At 33.3% G+C, this 13128-nt stretch overlaps 2 protein-coding genes across 7 annotated transcripts in view; one reads left to right on the top strand and one right to left on the bottom strand.

The window, feature by feature from the left end:
- The window catches only part of LOC122536852 (serine/threonine-protein kinase 32A), a 42163-nt gene extending 33650 nt beyond the window's left edge, over positions 1-8513 (top strand). For 4 of the 5 annotated variants that reach the window (XM_043669575.1, XM_043669573.1, XM_043669572.1 and 1 more), the window contains 5 exons: positions 3498-3587; positions 4261-4427; positions 5130-5410; positions 6019-6234; positions 7270-8513. In XM_043669575.1, coding sequence (XP_043525510.1) covers positions 3498-3587; positions 4261-4427; positions 5130-5410; positions 6019-6234; positions 7270-7435 — 920 coding nt within the window. In that variant the 3' untranslated portion in view covers positions 7436-8513. Of the gene's footprint in view, positions 1-3497; positions 3588-4260; positions 4428-5129; positions 5411-6018; positions 6235-6406; positions 6578-7269 lie in introns of all 5 variants that reach the window. The other variant, XR_006308497.1, reaches the window with a different exon arrangement.
- A 1674-nt stretch (positions 8514-10187) lies between these two features.
- Positions 10188-12991, bottom strand: LOC122536853 (methenyltetrahydrofolate synthase domain-containing protein). 2 transcript variants are annotated; one of them, XM_043669577.1, is made up of 5 exons: positions 12349-12991; positions 11670-12055; positions 11230-11576; positions 10899-11166; positions 10188-10832 (listed from the first exon to the last, which is right to left on the bottom strand). In XM_043669577.1, exons 1-5 carry the CDS (start codon positions 12365-12367, stop codon positions 10437-10439), a joined length of 1416 nt encoding a protein of 471 aa, XP_043525512.1. In that variant the 5' UTR covers positions 12368-12991; the 3' UTR covers positions 10188-10436. The 2 variants fall into 2 exon arrangements, with proteins under 2 accessions (XP_043525512.1, XP_043525513.1); XM_043669578.1 differs by having other exon boundaries at positions 10190-10832; positions 10899-11130; positions 12349-12860.
- Between the last annotated feature and the right edge of the window lie 137 nt (positions 12992-13128).

Raw genomic sequence — 13128 nt, 5'->3', positions numbered from 1 at the left:
GCTTAAAATTGACGTTGACGATGATTAAAGCGTACAGATTGTACGGTTTTCTCTCAGAAACTGTACAGATAAACCACAAAGCAACTTAGCTCGACTCGAACAGTTCCTTGATTGCAACAAACGTCTTCCCTTTCATACGATGATTTCAATGGAAATATAAATCCGTATTTCACACTGAATGAAAGAACCATCCTCCATTTCGTTCTGATATTTCGTCATCGACCGATGTGCCACAGACTCGTGGCCTAGAAATCAATAGCATTTACCTGTACAACGCTGCATGATGATATTCGCGATTCAATTCAACAAATAGTTTATTCTTGATGGTTTGAAATTGTGTTTCGATATATATATATATTGGATGAAATTTTAATTTGAAACAAGAAAGATCTTACTTTCTCTGCACTTAATAAATAATGATAATAAATAATAAATTTCTTTGTAATCAGGGGACTTGTAGTTTCGAGATGAATTGGCATAAACGTTTCGAATTAGGATTTTTAATTCTCGTTAACAATAATAACGAGAAGAAGAATATTAAATATTTGTTAGGAATAATAAGTTTGAAACATTCTCCTCATTAAGCCTCTGTTGTCTTACTTCGACGAGTATGGCACAGTTTCTAAGTTTGATGAGAGTTCCTTGCACAAAGTTCGCGAATCGAATACGGACACGTGATCCCCCATCAAAAATTGATGTTTTTATTAAACCGTCAGCTACTTCCTCTTGAAAAATGACAAAGAAACAGACGAAACTTTAACGAGTCGAATGGAACTCGAAGATTGAAGTTCAAGAACTAGTTCACAAAAGGGAAACGAGTTGAAAGATCCTAATAAAGTCAGGAAGAAGTGCGTAATGATGTTCAATTTCATGGACGACAAATTAAATAACATAAATTTGCTCGTCTAACTTTACGAAAATAAAGACCGCCAATTAAAATCGTCGTTCTGATAATATTAATTTTCTGGTGCTAATCGAAACTTTAAACATCTCAAAGTAAGATGTTACATGTCTTCGTTATTTTTGCCGTTGTACGAAAAATTTTTCGTGTTTTCCACAGATGTTTTCCTCCTTCGATTAACAACTTCTAGATTATCAACCTCTTAACTGGATGTGACGAAATATTTCGCCATCGTGGTTTCGCTACTCTTCAAAAATTAATTCCCTTGTTTTGTGGACAACGAAAAAGCACCTCTGTGTTACATTAATACAATCGACATCGAAACAGTCCTACAGGATCCTGTAATAATAAATAAACGTTCATTTGGCATACGTTTCTCAATCAAACTTCATTCCGAGAAAGGGTTACTAAGAAAGGTACGGACAATGGAGAACCACTTGTGGTTGGCTCATCAAAGGTCAAAGAACGGTTACAATAGAGAACCGCATTATATTCCGGTGACGTAGTAGTCCGCAGATCCGGTCATTTTCCTCTCTTTCTTTCTCGTACTCTCTGTCCATTAGTCGCGACAACGAACAGGACTGACTCAGCCCATAAATAATTTTACACTTTCCATTCGATCGCCGAGGTCACGCGCTCTGGAAATTTTACATTACCTTTCACCCTTTGACAGAACCGCCGTGAAAAAGCCTCTGTTTCACGAATCATTGCAAAAGCTTAGGTACTACGTACGCGCTCTGCGATAAAAGTTCGAAAGGTGATTCAGTTAAATGAAATTCAATTTTACGACGGGAGAATTTCCATGCCCGTCGGGGAGAATTTTCTCTTTCATTACACGGCCACGTGTGAATTGTGGGATTCCTTCGACTCCGGGGCACGCAGTTTTTTTTTTCAAATTTTTACACGCGAGAAACGGTCAACGTAAAGGTGCTTTTAGATAAAAGGAGAATCCGCTTCATAATCTACTTTAATACACTTTCATTGCGAAGTGACAAGCGGAAAATTCTGTAAAAGAATTTCGAAAGAAGTCGCGTGATTTTAGAATCGAAATGGCGTAACTTGAACGAAACAAATTTATTTTTATTTTATTCGCTTCTTGGCAAAAGATTAGCCACTTGCTACAGTTTATGAATTAATTAATTAATCTATGAGCTAATGATTGTTACAAATAAATCATTTGATCACTTTTCAAATGGTGTACCGATGAAATCACACGAAGCAATACAATACAATAACGAAGCAATAAATATTTTCAAAGTTCGGCAATATCCGTAATTTTCAAGTTACACGATGCTGTAGAGTCAAAGGGCTGAAGTAACAAGAGAGACAGATAACGTCAGAGAAATGAACCGTTCGATGGCTTCTCAGTAAAAACAACTCGTCCAAGGACCCTGATACTAACCAAAGAAGGGTAACCCTAATTTCCTGCTGCATTTACCCGACAGCTGTTTGTGCTTCGAAATTGCTTCTGCATTATTTAAAATTGGCAGGGCCGCGTGTCGACTACCCTCGCGTTTCATCTCGCCCGCTATTTCCATCTCTATCGTTCATGGAAACATCATAGTGTACGTGTCGCGTGCGATATACACTATTTTCAACCCTTTCATCGGTCAGGCTTTTAAAAATTCCTTGTAAATTGCGAAGGAACAGAAGTCAGAGTTAATTCGATCGGAAGACTGTTATTTTATTCGTTCGCGAAATTTATCCACGTTGTTCTATCGACAATCTTTCTGTTTGTTTCACCGATCTTTTTAACTCTGTGAAACTTAATACTTGATTGTAATGGAGCCGAGTGATCAGAATATCGAGATAGGAAAGATAATCCTCGAGTTATTTTCGTCGAGCAGTACGACAGATTTGACAAACGAAAATTCTCCCAAATTCAAGTTCGAGAATAAACAGATAAAATACATACTAGATATGTGTACGAGTAATTTTCGAGAAAATCTTACAAACGTCTGTGTTAATAATTGAAAGAAGAAAAGAGAAAAAATGTTAAATTAGAAAGGCAGAGGAAAATGAGAAAAAATAGGAAGGAAAAGCAGTAAAAGAGAAGGAATGGTAAGAAAAGATTAAATTAACGCGGAACTTGGGAAAGAAAAGCAAAGAAAGGGAGAGAAAAGAATAAAAGAAGGAAGTAAAAATTCATCTACATTGACCTGATATCATTCGTATCCTGCCAGTGTTTAAACAGACCTCTCAACTCTGGTCAGCACACACCTTGATCGATATTTTCTACTCATTTGCCCTGAAACTTCTTCTCGGTATTCTGGTGAAACATTCGGGTAACATGAAAATTTCACGCAGAGGGTTCTCGTCGTAAAGGATCCAGGATATTCGACCCTCGAAATTAATCGAAATCATGCATATGGCATCGTTCACGTCGTGTGACAGGTGATGATCGTCGACGTTCACCAACTGACGATTAATCAAATTCGTGCTATTATTCCTAGCATAATTTGAAGGAATAAAAGGAGGATAATAAAATCGAATCGGGAAAAGAAGGACGACGAAAGTGATCGAGCCACGTGGCTATTCTAAACGTGAACCAACGTGAATGTAAACCGTGCGATTATAAGCTTACTGTTCTGCACAGGACACGCGCACGTGACGGATTTCAACATCGCGACAGTACTGGAGGACGGAGAATTGGCTACGTCGATGTCAGGAACAAAACCGTACATAGGTATGAATTAATTTTACGAGTATATGTACTCTGCTTGAGCCGCTAGAATTAATTGAGCGTAAACTACAACGGGGAATAATTCGTTTCGTGCTTTGATAATCAATAATTGAATGATTTTAGATACAATTAGGCAACTACCGACAATAATATCGTGTTTTGACGAATGTAACCAAAGATTGACTAATATAAAATCACAAATCACTCCGCTGGCAAATCTTCAATTTTTATATTTTAATTTTACTCTCATTTCACGGAAAGCAAGTTTTTAAGAAAACTTCAAGCATGAAACGAGAAATCGTTTGTATACCAATAATATGTATTTTGTTCAAATAGCAGATATTTTTTATTGTTAGAAAAGTATTACTTGGTTTGAAAATAGCAGATATTTGTTATTGTTAGAAAAGTATTACTTGGTTTGAAAATAACTGTAATAATACAGCGGTTAGTTAAACTAAATTAAATTATTGTCTTTCTTTGCTTACTATTTCGGAAGAGGGATTTAGTTGGTCTATGTCATTCATAATGAAAAATGTCAATGATATGAAATATTTGAAAAGATTTACGTACTTGTATATACATGTATAAGGAAGCGTAAGTAATGCCTAAGTAGGCCTTTTTCTTTCGTTATCCCTGTATTACATCAAATACCTCTTGGAATATTATTCTGACACAGCTCCGGAAATTTACATGTGTTCTTGCGAGGAATACGGTGTTCTTGGTTACGGTTTCGCCGTGGACTGGTGGAGTCTGGGAATTCTTGCTTGGGAAACTCTTGCTGGAGAACGTCCTTACCCTCTCTGCTCCACTACGACGCATAGAGAGGCTTTACAGATCCTTCGGGTAAAATTGTGGATAAAATCTTCTCATACATTCTCTCCTGAAGAATGCTGCTGCATGTCTTTTACGATCCATTCTTTAATACATCTTCATGGTAACCTGTTTCTTTTTTTTTTTTTTTTTCCTTTAAAATCTACACATATTTCGTTTTATTCGTCCCTTTTAATACGCCGCAAGATAGTCCTCCGAAAAGAGGACTATTGCAGGATTAAAAATATTGAAACTATTGGTATACTTTCAAAAGCAAATACAATACACCGATATTGCAAGCTTCAAAATGTTTGAAAGGAAAAAAAATCTTTGAACGTTATTCTTTTCTACGTTAAGGGAGTAAGATCAACCGTCCAAAAATATAGATGAAGTTTGCAAATATTTTTGTAGGTAATTATTAATTAAAAAGTTCAATCTTTTTAAGTATATAAATTTGACTTTAGATTGCTTATCCTCAAGAAATTGGAACTTTTCATCTAATAATTGTCTTATGTATTTATTAAAAAAATTTTAAATGCAAGATTATAATAGTCTTAATAGACAGTTTGGTACAATCTTTTTATCGAAGTCCTATTATCTTAATTATATTCTCAAAAATACAAATTTGCGTGAATAGCATTTTTGAACGACTGACGTTGATCTACTCCTTAATCTTCAAAGCTTCTCAGTCCTCGAGTACATATATTTCGTTGAAACGAAAGGAACGTTCTTCAGAAAGAAAGACCGACACCCTCTGGCTGGAGTTCTACGATCTGCGAGCTCTTGGACAAATTGCTAACCGTGTCACCGGGCACCCGGATATCAACGCTCAAGGAACTAAAGCAAGTGAACGCTATGAGAGAACTCGACTTTGACAAAGTGTTGAACAAGCAGATAAAACCGCCATTCACGCCGCCGAAAGATCACCTGAACTGCGATCCGACATTCGAGCTAGAAGAAATGATCATCGAGACGAAGCCGCTGCACAAAAAGAAAAAACGTCTAGCGAAGCAAAGGTAAGCGGATTGTAGGGAATATAGAGTTAATTGCTAGATATCTAGTCGATATCGCACGATCTTGCCTCTTGCTGAAAGGAAATTAACGTCAAGGATATCGATCTGAGCCTCTTGCTCTGTTCCAACATTCACCTTTCTTATTGGAAGCCGTTCGATTTCTCTATCAAAATAGTAAATAATTGATTATTAAATTAGAGAATTATATAAAGATCGAACGAAAATAGAAAAGGCAAAAGGAAATAGAGAGAATAAGAGAACAAAAAACTAGGAAAATAGGAAAAATTAGTTTAGAAAGAAGAAGCTTAGAGAAATCAAAGCTTCAAATCTAGTGATCCTCCGTAAACTTAATCTCTCATATAATATTCGTCATTTTACGCCTTAAACCCATTCCTATTTCGTTCTATAATCTCTGCCATCCAGTTATAATTACAATCGTAATTCGTGTGCATCGTTGCTCGAGGAATATTCATTTAGATATATATCTTATTCAGATATCTCCACATAAAACACCGAGCGATATCATCCTTACTATCGGCGATTTTCCATCGGTGATTTTCCATTTAACAAAGAGAAATAGAGTGCTTGATTTCCGGCGTTGTCGTGCGCAGATCTCTGAAAGTCGATCATCCCCCTGAGGACACGGCGGTTGGACTCGTGGAAGGCGCCGCAGGACCGAGTGTCGATCTCAGAAGATTAGCATTCATCCCAGAATACCGAGTGTACAACCGTGAACGCGAAATGGAGAGACAGGAAAGGGAAAAAAAGGAGAAACAGTGGGAAGAGGATTTGAACACTGCCATGAAGGGTGCCGAGGAAAGGCTGAAGTGAGTTAAACTGCTCGTCTAATTACCGCTCCGTCATTTCTTTTTACTCTGTCTCTCTCTCTCTCTCTCTCTCTCTCTCTTTCTCTTTCGTGAGAGACGAAGGATAGAGGTAATTCTGAGGTAGCTAAGAGGGAATTTAATAAGCGAGGTAAATGGGGTTTTGTGATTAAAGATGATGGTTCATGCAAGCCGTGGAGAAAGATAATTGCAGACGGATTTTTCGTTGCGCGGCAAAGAAAAAGGAAAAGAAGAAGGAGGAAGAAATGAATTACAACGAATTTTCATTTATCAATTGAAATTGAAAGAAGTACGAAATTAAGTGGAATGGAAAGAGAGCGAAGAGGTTAAAATATTTAATTTCAACGAATATGTCCTGTTGCTTTTCCACGTTCTTTCGTAATACAGTAAGGATAATTAATAGCGAATAATTCGTCGGAATGTTTTATCGCTAGTGAGACCTCAATTCACCGACGTGGTCTTTGTCTTATAGACTCGAGTTCTATCAGAATGATTTTGCTACCAATCCGCGGGGAGAATGGTAAATTTTGAATTAGCCACTGGGAGCTCGATTCTCGTACAAAGTTACTGAATAAACGATCGATGCTTTCCAGCGATCTTTACATCTTTGAAGTGGTAACAAAAGGAAATCCATCGATCCGAAGGAAGCCTATACATCTGTCTATAGATACCAGACTATAAATTCCACACCGAGAAAAAGTTATAAACGCTCCTTGGAAGTTTCAAACTCGCGATACATTTGGAGCACAGCCAACTGCAACAAGAATTGAGCTCTCCGGCATACAAAGCACGGATCGTTCGGCCGATATCCTTCGAATTCTCGATAGAAAAGCGTTTTCTCTTTTGTTTCCAAAATTACAAAAGTCGTAGCTTTGAAGTCTAAAAGATTTCTTTTACTCGACAATGTCCTTCATGTGGGTGCTATCATTCAGTATTTGTAATTATTTGTAATTTCTATTTCGCAATTTTTTTGTATTTCTAACTGTTTGAAGAGCGATTTTGACATGATAATTGCAGAACGAAACAACAGCCGGTACAGCGAACAGGAAATCGGCTGAGCGTCTCTACAACCAGCGTGAAAACGCGCATAAGCGCATCCCCGAGGCAAGGAAGGCGCGCTAGCACTGTAACTTCGTCGGATATCGACTACATCGACGCAAGTCCCGAGCCTTCCACATCGTAAATTTCTCCCGAACAATTTCTTGTGCACGAAAGATGGACGTTGACGCGTTATTCTCAGCAAGAACATTCTTAACAGTGATCGTCATTGAAGTTCAATCCCCAATTCGTAGAGTATCGAAGTACTTATTTAAAAAGTTCGTTCACGATCGTAGTAAATTGATCTTGTCTTTCGAATGATAGATTTCTTCAGTCCAATGGCTGTTAGAAGATAATGTGATAATCGTGAATTCAGTGAGAGTAAGATCACGGAAAATTTGAGATACTTTCACCTTCTCTTTTTTTCAGTTTTGTGAGAGATTGACAAAGATAATATGAAATATTTTTAAAAAATCACAAAGAAATTTTTGTGAACGTAAATTTCTAGATAATGATTCTCTACGAATAATTTTTCAAAGAAGAAAAGAAATTAACTCGTACCTCAAGCGATTGATCTCACGCCGTTTCTTGATCCCTTTTAAGGGAAAGCGTATCGTTTATTTTTGTAAAGAACGAGAAAAAAAGGAACACTCCCCGACCAAAGTGAAGCCTTTTAAAGAGCATTTTACCAAATCGAAAACTTAATGGAGGAAAAGAAGATAGCACGCTCCTTTCTTCTTCCTCGAACTCGCCTTTCTTCAGAAAATTCAAGCGAGTACACGGTACCAAGAAGTATCCGGAACAACCTACAATTCGCTCCTCACTTTAATACATAGTTGGTATGTATTATAGTTGCTTAACTTCCCTTTTAGAAAATTACGGAAGTTCGTGTAGTCTCAGATCCGATAAATTTTGTAATGTTAAAATTAAACTCATAAGATTGTAGAAATATAAAAACAAGAATCGTTTCGATCGAATTCTTTAGTAAATTACGATTAACTTTGTAAGGATCGCATCGTTTCTCATATCTTCGATTCATATTCTTGACCGATAATACATACCTGCCACCATTTCGCATATACCTCGAGTCTTGTTATTAACAGATCAACAATCATTCCTCTAATAATCAACCGAACACCAAGAATAATGTAATTTTATAAATATAGTCATTAAGAAAGAATATACGTTGTAACGTGAAAAATTAAAAAGTAATTAAAGATTAATCGAACGACTCCAATATTATCCATCCCTGTGTTTTCTCTGTATGGCTTGTTGATTTTACAATGTGTTCCTTTCAAATCAGATCAGATTCCTTTTTTGGTCCACGATCTATCATCGTACAAGATGAATATTTGAAGAATGAATAGACAAGAGAGAAAGATAGTATGCATTACGCCATGAAATTCTCGACACTGTTTGTAATTGCTATTTAACAAAAAGAATTCTAAATGGACATCTAATATTAAACTAGAACGCAATCACCTAAAGAAGGAGTGTCAAATAATCGATAATAGTGGCGCCAATTCACGACAAGATAAAGAGAGTAAAATAATACAGTTTAATTTTTCTTATTTTCTTTTTCAATAAAAGAACTCTTTGATTAATTAATGATTTAATTAACGATCAAAGAAACTATATATGTAGTATGAAAAAATAGATGAAAAAAAGACGATTCGTATTCTTGGTTTACAGTGGGAAAAAAAATCTTAAAAAATGTTTATAGCAAAATAACGATAAGGAAAGATTAACACAAAAAATTACGTTTACTCGATATACTACTACGGAAAACATAATGATAGTAAGTATAAAGATAAGAGTATATGTTATCAAGACGAGATTGAGAGAAAACTGCAAAACAAACATTGGCGAAGATAAATTTAATTCGAAAGTGCAAATTTTTATCGATTTTTATATAGGCAGATTTCTCTTTTTTTTTCAATTGATTAATAAAATGAAACTTCTGTATAGTCTTCACAAACGTGAATGAACAAGATTACAAGTTTATATTTTCTATTTATTTATTTCTATCTTAGTCGATAGAGTAGATTTGAGAAGAAAGAACAAATGAAAAGAAAAATGAAATTTTAAAAAAATTTAATTAATTTATTATCCAGTGTTATGAACTTCACAGAAAAATTTGACTAGCAGATTTTTAATGTTGTACAATTGAGATAATTATATAAATATTTCTATTTCTTTCTCCATACATTCGCATATTAATAATTTCTATGAAAGCATTAATAATGAAGAAATTAATAATAACTACTAGCTGGTAAAAATAATAACTACCTATATTTTTGTTCTAAAAATAATTAATCATATTTATTAATATCACAAAGGTATTGCCATTATTTTGGCTACCATACTCATATTATTGTTAGATATCTCTCTTTATTTATATCCGATTTTTGGCAAATCATGTGCCTATAAAGTACAACGGTATGAAAATTGCATATCTATATCTGCTCTCAATGAAAATATGCTTTCAGAAAAATAGAGTATCTAATAAACAGAAAATATTAATTTCATTTTCACATGCTCCGTGTGTTATTTATAAAATAGCTAACATATCATTGTCAGTCAGATAAGCGTTATCAAATGCTAGATCTTACATGAGTATCTTCATGTGATATATTTTGCAAAAAAACATTTAAATTCATTATCCTTAGTATTAAATATCTTTTACATAATCACAGTAAACGTTATTCGAATTATTAATTATTAATATCATAGCTTATTGATGAAACGATATTTGTATAAACATTGATTTCAACATAAATCTGGCATAATTTCCGAACTATTAATTTTCATATGAGTTTTTGTCCCATATAAATTATCAAAAATAAATTGATCTAAATTAAATATCTCAATGACTGATTATTATATATACTTAATTTGTTATATATAACATATATAATTATTTTTCTCTTATTGTTTATATAAAATACATTGTAAATTATCTATAAAGTTTTATATACTTTGATTTTTATAAACCATCAATTTACAACCATCAATTTACAAAGTTAGCAAACATCGACAAGCACATTTACAAAATATGCGTCGAATACTAACAGATATTGTACAATTATTTAGAATAATACATATTATTCCAAATCATTGTGCATTTTCTAAAATTTAACTGTTTTTTAAACCGAAGTCATGTCTGTGACTTCGATTCTAGATATTGGTTTAGCAGGTTCTACTATTATGAAGTCACGCACGTTAATATTTTCGGTAGATTCCACTCCAATACATAGCTGTTGCAAATTTGCCATTATTGAATCAACTTGTATCGGTTTGTCTGGTAAATCATTATTTTTTCTCAATTTATTGAAGTGAAGATAACAAATACCTCGATGTCCTAACCAAGTTATTTCATTTGGTTTAATACCACGCTCTAACAAAGCGTTTTTCAAATCACGTATTCTAGCACCAGATGAAATATTTGATAATTTTAAGGAAAATTCAACCTGAGATTTAGACTTTAGTTTTAGATTTTTGCGACGTTGCTGTATATTCTTATCATTTCTTTCCATTTTCTCCTAGAATATTAGAATAAATGTATATGTGTATATTTTATACATAGACATTATTGTAATATTTCTTACCTCTGCAACATTGGAAAATACATTATTGTCTCTTGAATTGACCTTATTAAATGTACGTTTTTTAAGAAAACGTGTTTTTACTTGTTTCTCTTCTTCTTCGCCAATATTATTATCATTTGAAACAATCTTTTTTGTCTTGAAACGTTTCTTATTTTTTACATAATTAGAACGATAAGTTTTTTGTGTTTCTATATCTGAATCCTCTTCTTTCAAAGTTACTACTTTGCCTTCTCTAGAAAAAGCACAACTATTTAGTATCTTGCCTTCTCTAGAAAAAGCACAACTATCTGTACAGAAATATATAACAACGATTATATATTTTAATGCATACTTTTCATCCACTTCTCTTAACTGCTGTAGTACAGGCATAGATTTGATTCTTCTTTCACTAAGCATATGCCACATAATACAACCAGGCTTCTTTAATTTTGGATTTACTATTATTGTTTGAGTAGGTGTAACAATTATATCAACAGGTACATCATATTCTTTAAATATTTGAGGTGGAAGACTATCAAAAATTTGACAGTCATGCACAGTTGTGACAACTATAGTATCTTGTGTGACTGCACCCATCCTCATCATCATAGCAAATTCTAAATCTGCAAATCCTTTACCTTTACCGAGTCTATATCCATCAGGACTGACGCATACAGATCCTAGTACTACAAGATCTATCTGAGAATAAATAAGAATAATGTTAATACAATAATCTAAATAATAGTAAATCATAGTAATAAATAAAATTTATTATACCTTATTTTAACATACCTTTATTTTGGAATCTATACCAAGTGGTTTACCAGCTTCTGTCAAGCCATGAATTTTTGATAATGTTCTCAGTTCATTTTTTGAAGAACCAGCAACTGGTGTAACATGAAGAAACAAACCAGATCTTAGTCTGGGAATTGGAACTAATATTTCCATATTGGCTTCTAATGCTAAGAATCTTACAGGTTCTTGGGGTTTGTCTGGATTTATCTTTATCACTTTTGCCTGCTTGAAGACTTCCAACTCTGTCAAGCGCTGTGCTGCTTCAGCAGCACCTTTGAAATTTGGTATGCGATTGTATACAGTAAGAGGAAAATTGACTAAGTCATTTTTCATCAAGTAATCCCATACTTTTTGACGAAAACTATGTTTAGTTATCTCTGTTGCTAAAACATATTACACAGTATTGCGTGTTTTAAAAGTTAATATTTTCATTATAAAATTCAAACTACAATTACAATTGAATTACAAAATTCAAAACAAAATTCATTATTATAATTTATAATTAATTAATATATCATATATTGCTATTCCCATTTAATTTTATTATTAATATAATAAAATTAAAGGAACAAAAAAGAAAATTCAATGAGTTAGAAATATATATCAAAATCAAATTTCTTATAGATAAGAGTTCCAAATTAGAAATATATGTCTAATAAATGTTTATAACACTCACGCAACTGTTCTTCAGTCATTTTTATATGTTCGTCTGTCAAATTCTATTAATTATAAGTTATAAAAATGTATATTATAAAAATAGATTATATGATTTATCTCTGGTTCTTTTTTATGCTTGTTCCTACATTACGCAAAATCATGTCGGTAAACATATCATAATGAAATCCACCAGAATTTTATTATATATACTTATAAAATTTCAATTTGATTGAAAAATTTCATAAGTACATTTCGACAAACAAATCTTATATAATTTTATGAAAGAGTGAAACAGGTTATCATATTCGACATTTCCAATTGCAGGAGAGATCAGATACAACCAACGTAACTACACAGACATTTTAGGCGCGAAACATTGAGCTACAGTGAAGATAGAGTATTCATACTTATTTATCTTTTTATACAATTCACACAAAAAATTCGAGTATAATACATTGGTTAATAATCCCATTAATATATTACTGAATAAAACATATACTAAAGTATATTGCTGTATATAATAAAATACGAATGAATTAGAACGAATTATTTGAAATTACTGGTAACATTGTTCACTAACAAAGTTTAATAGTCATTTATTATATATACTCAATCTACTCCGAAAAAACGCGAAGCAAACCGATTTCAAATGGCAGGATCGTACACATATGCATCGTACTACTTGGGCACCATTCATAAATTGTTTAAATATCAATATTTTCAATGAAAAATACAATACATAAATTGTATTTTTCGGCAATTTTCTTATGCAGTATAATTAAAGAAAAATTTATACTTT

This window comes from Frieseomelitta varia, unplaced genomic scaffold, assembly GCF_011392965.1.
Source record: "Frieseomelitta varia isolate USP_RPSP 00005682 unplaced genomic scaffold, Fvar_1.2 scaffold_875, whole genome shotgun sequence".
Lineage (NCBI taxonomy): Eukaryota > Metazoa > Arthropoda > Insecta > Hymenoptera > Apidae > Frieseomelitta > Frieseomelitta varia.
This window is presented reverse-complemented; position numbering and strand designations above follow the sequence as displayed.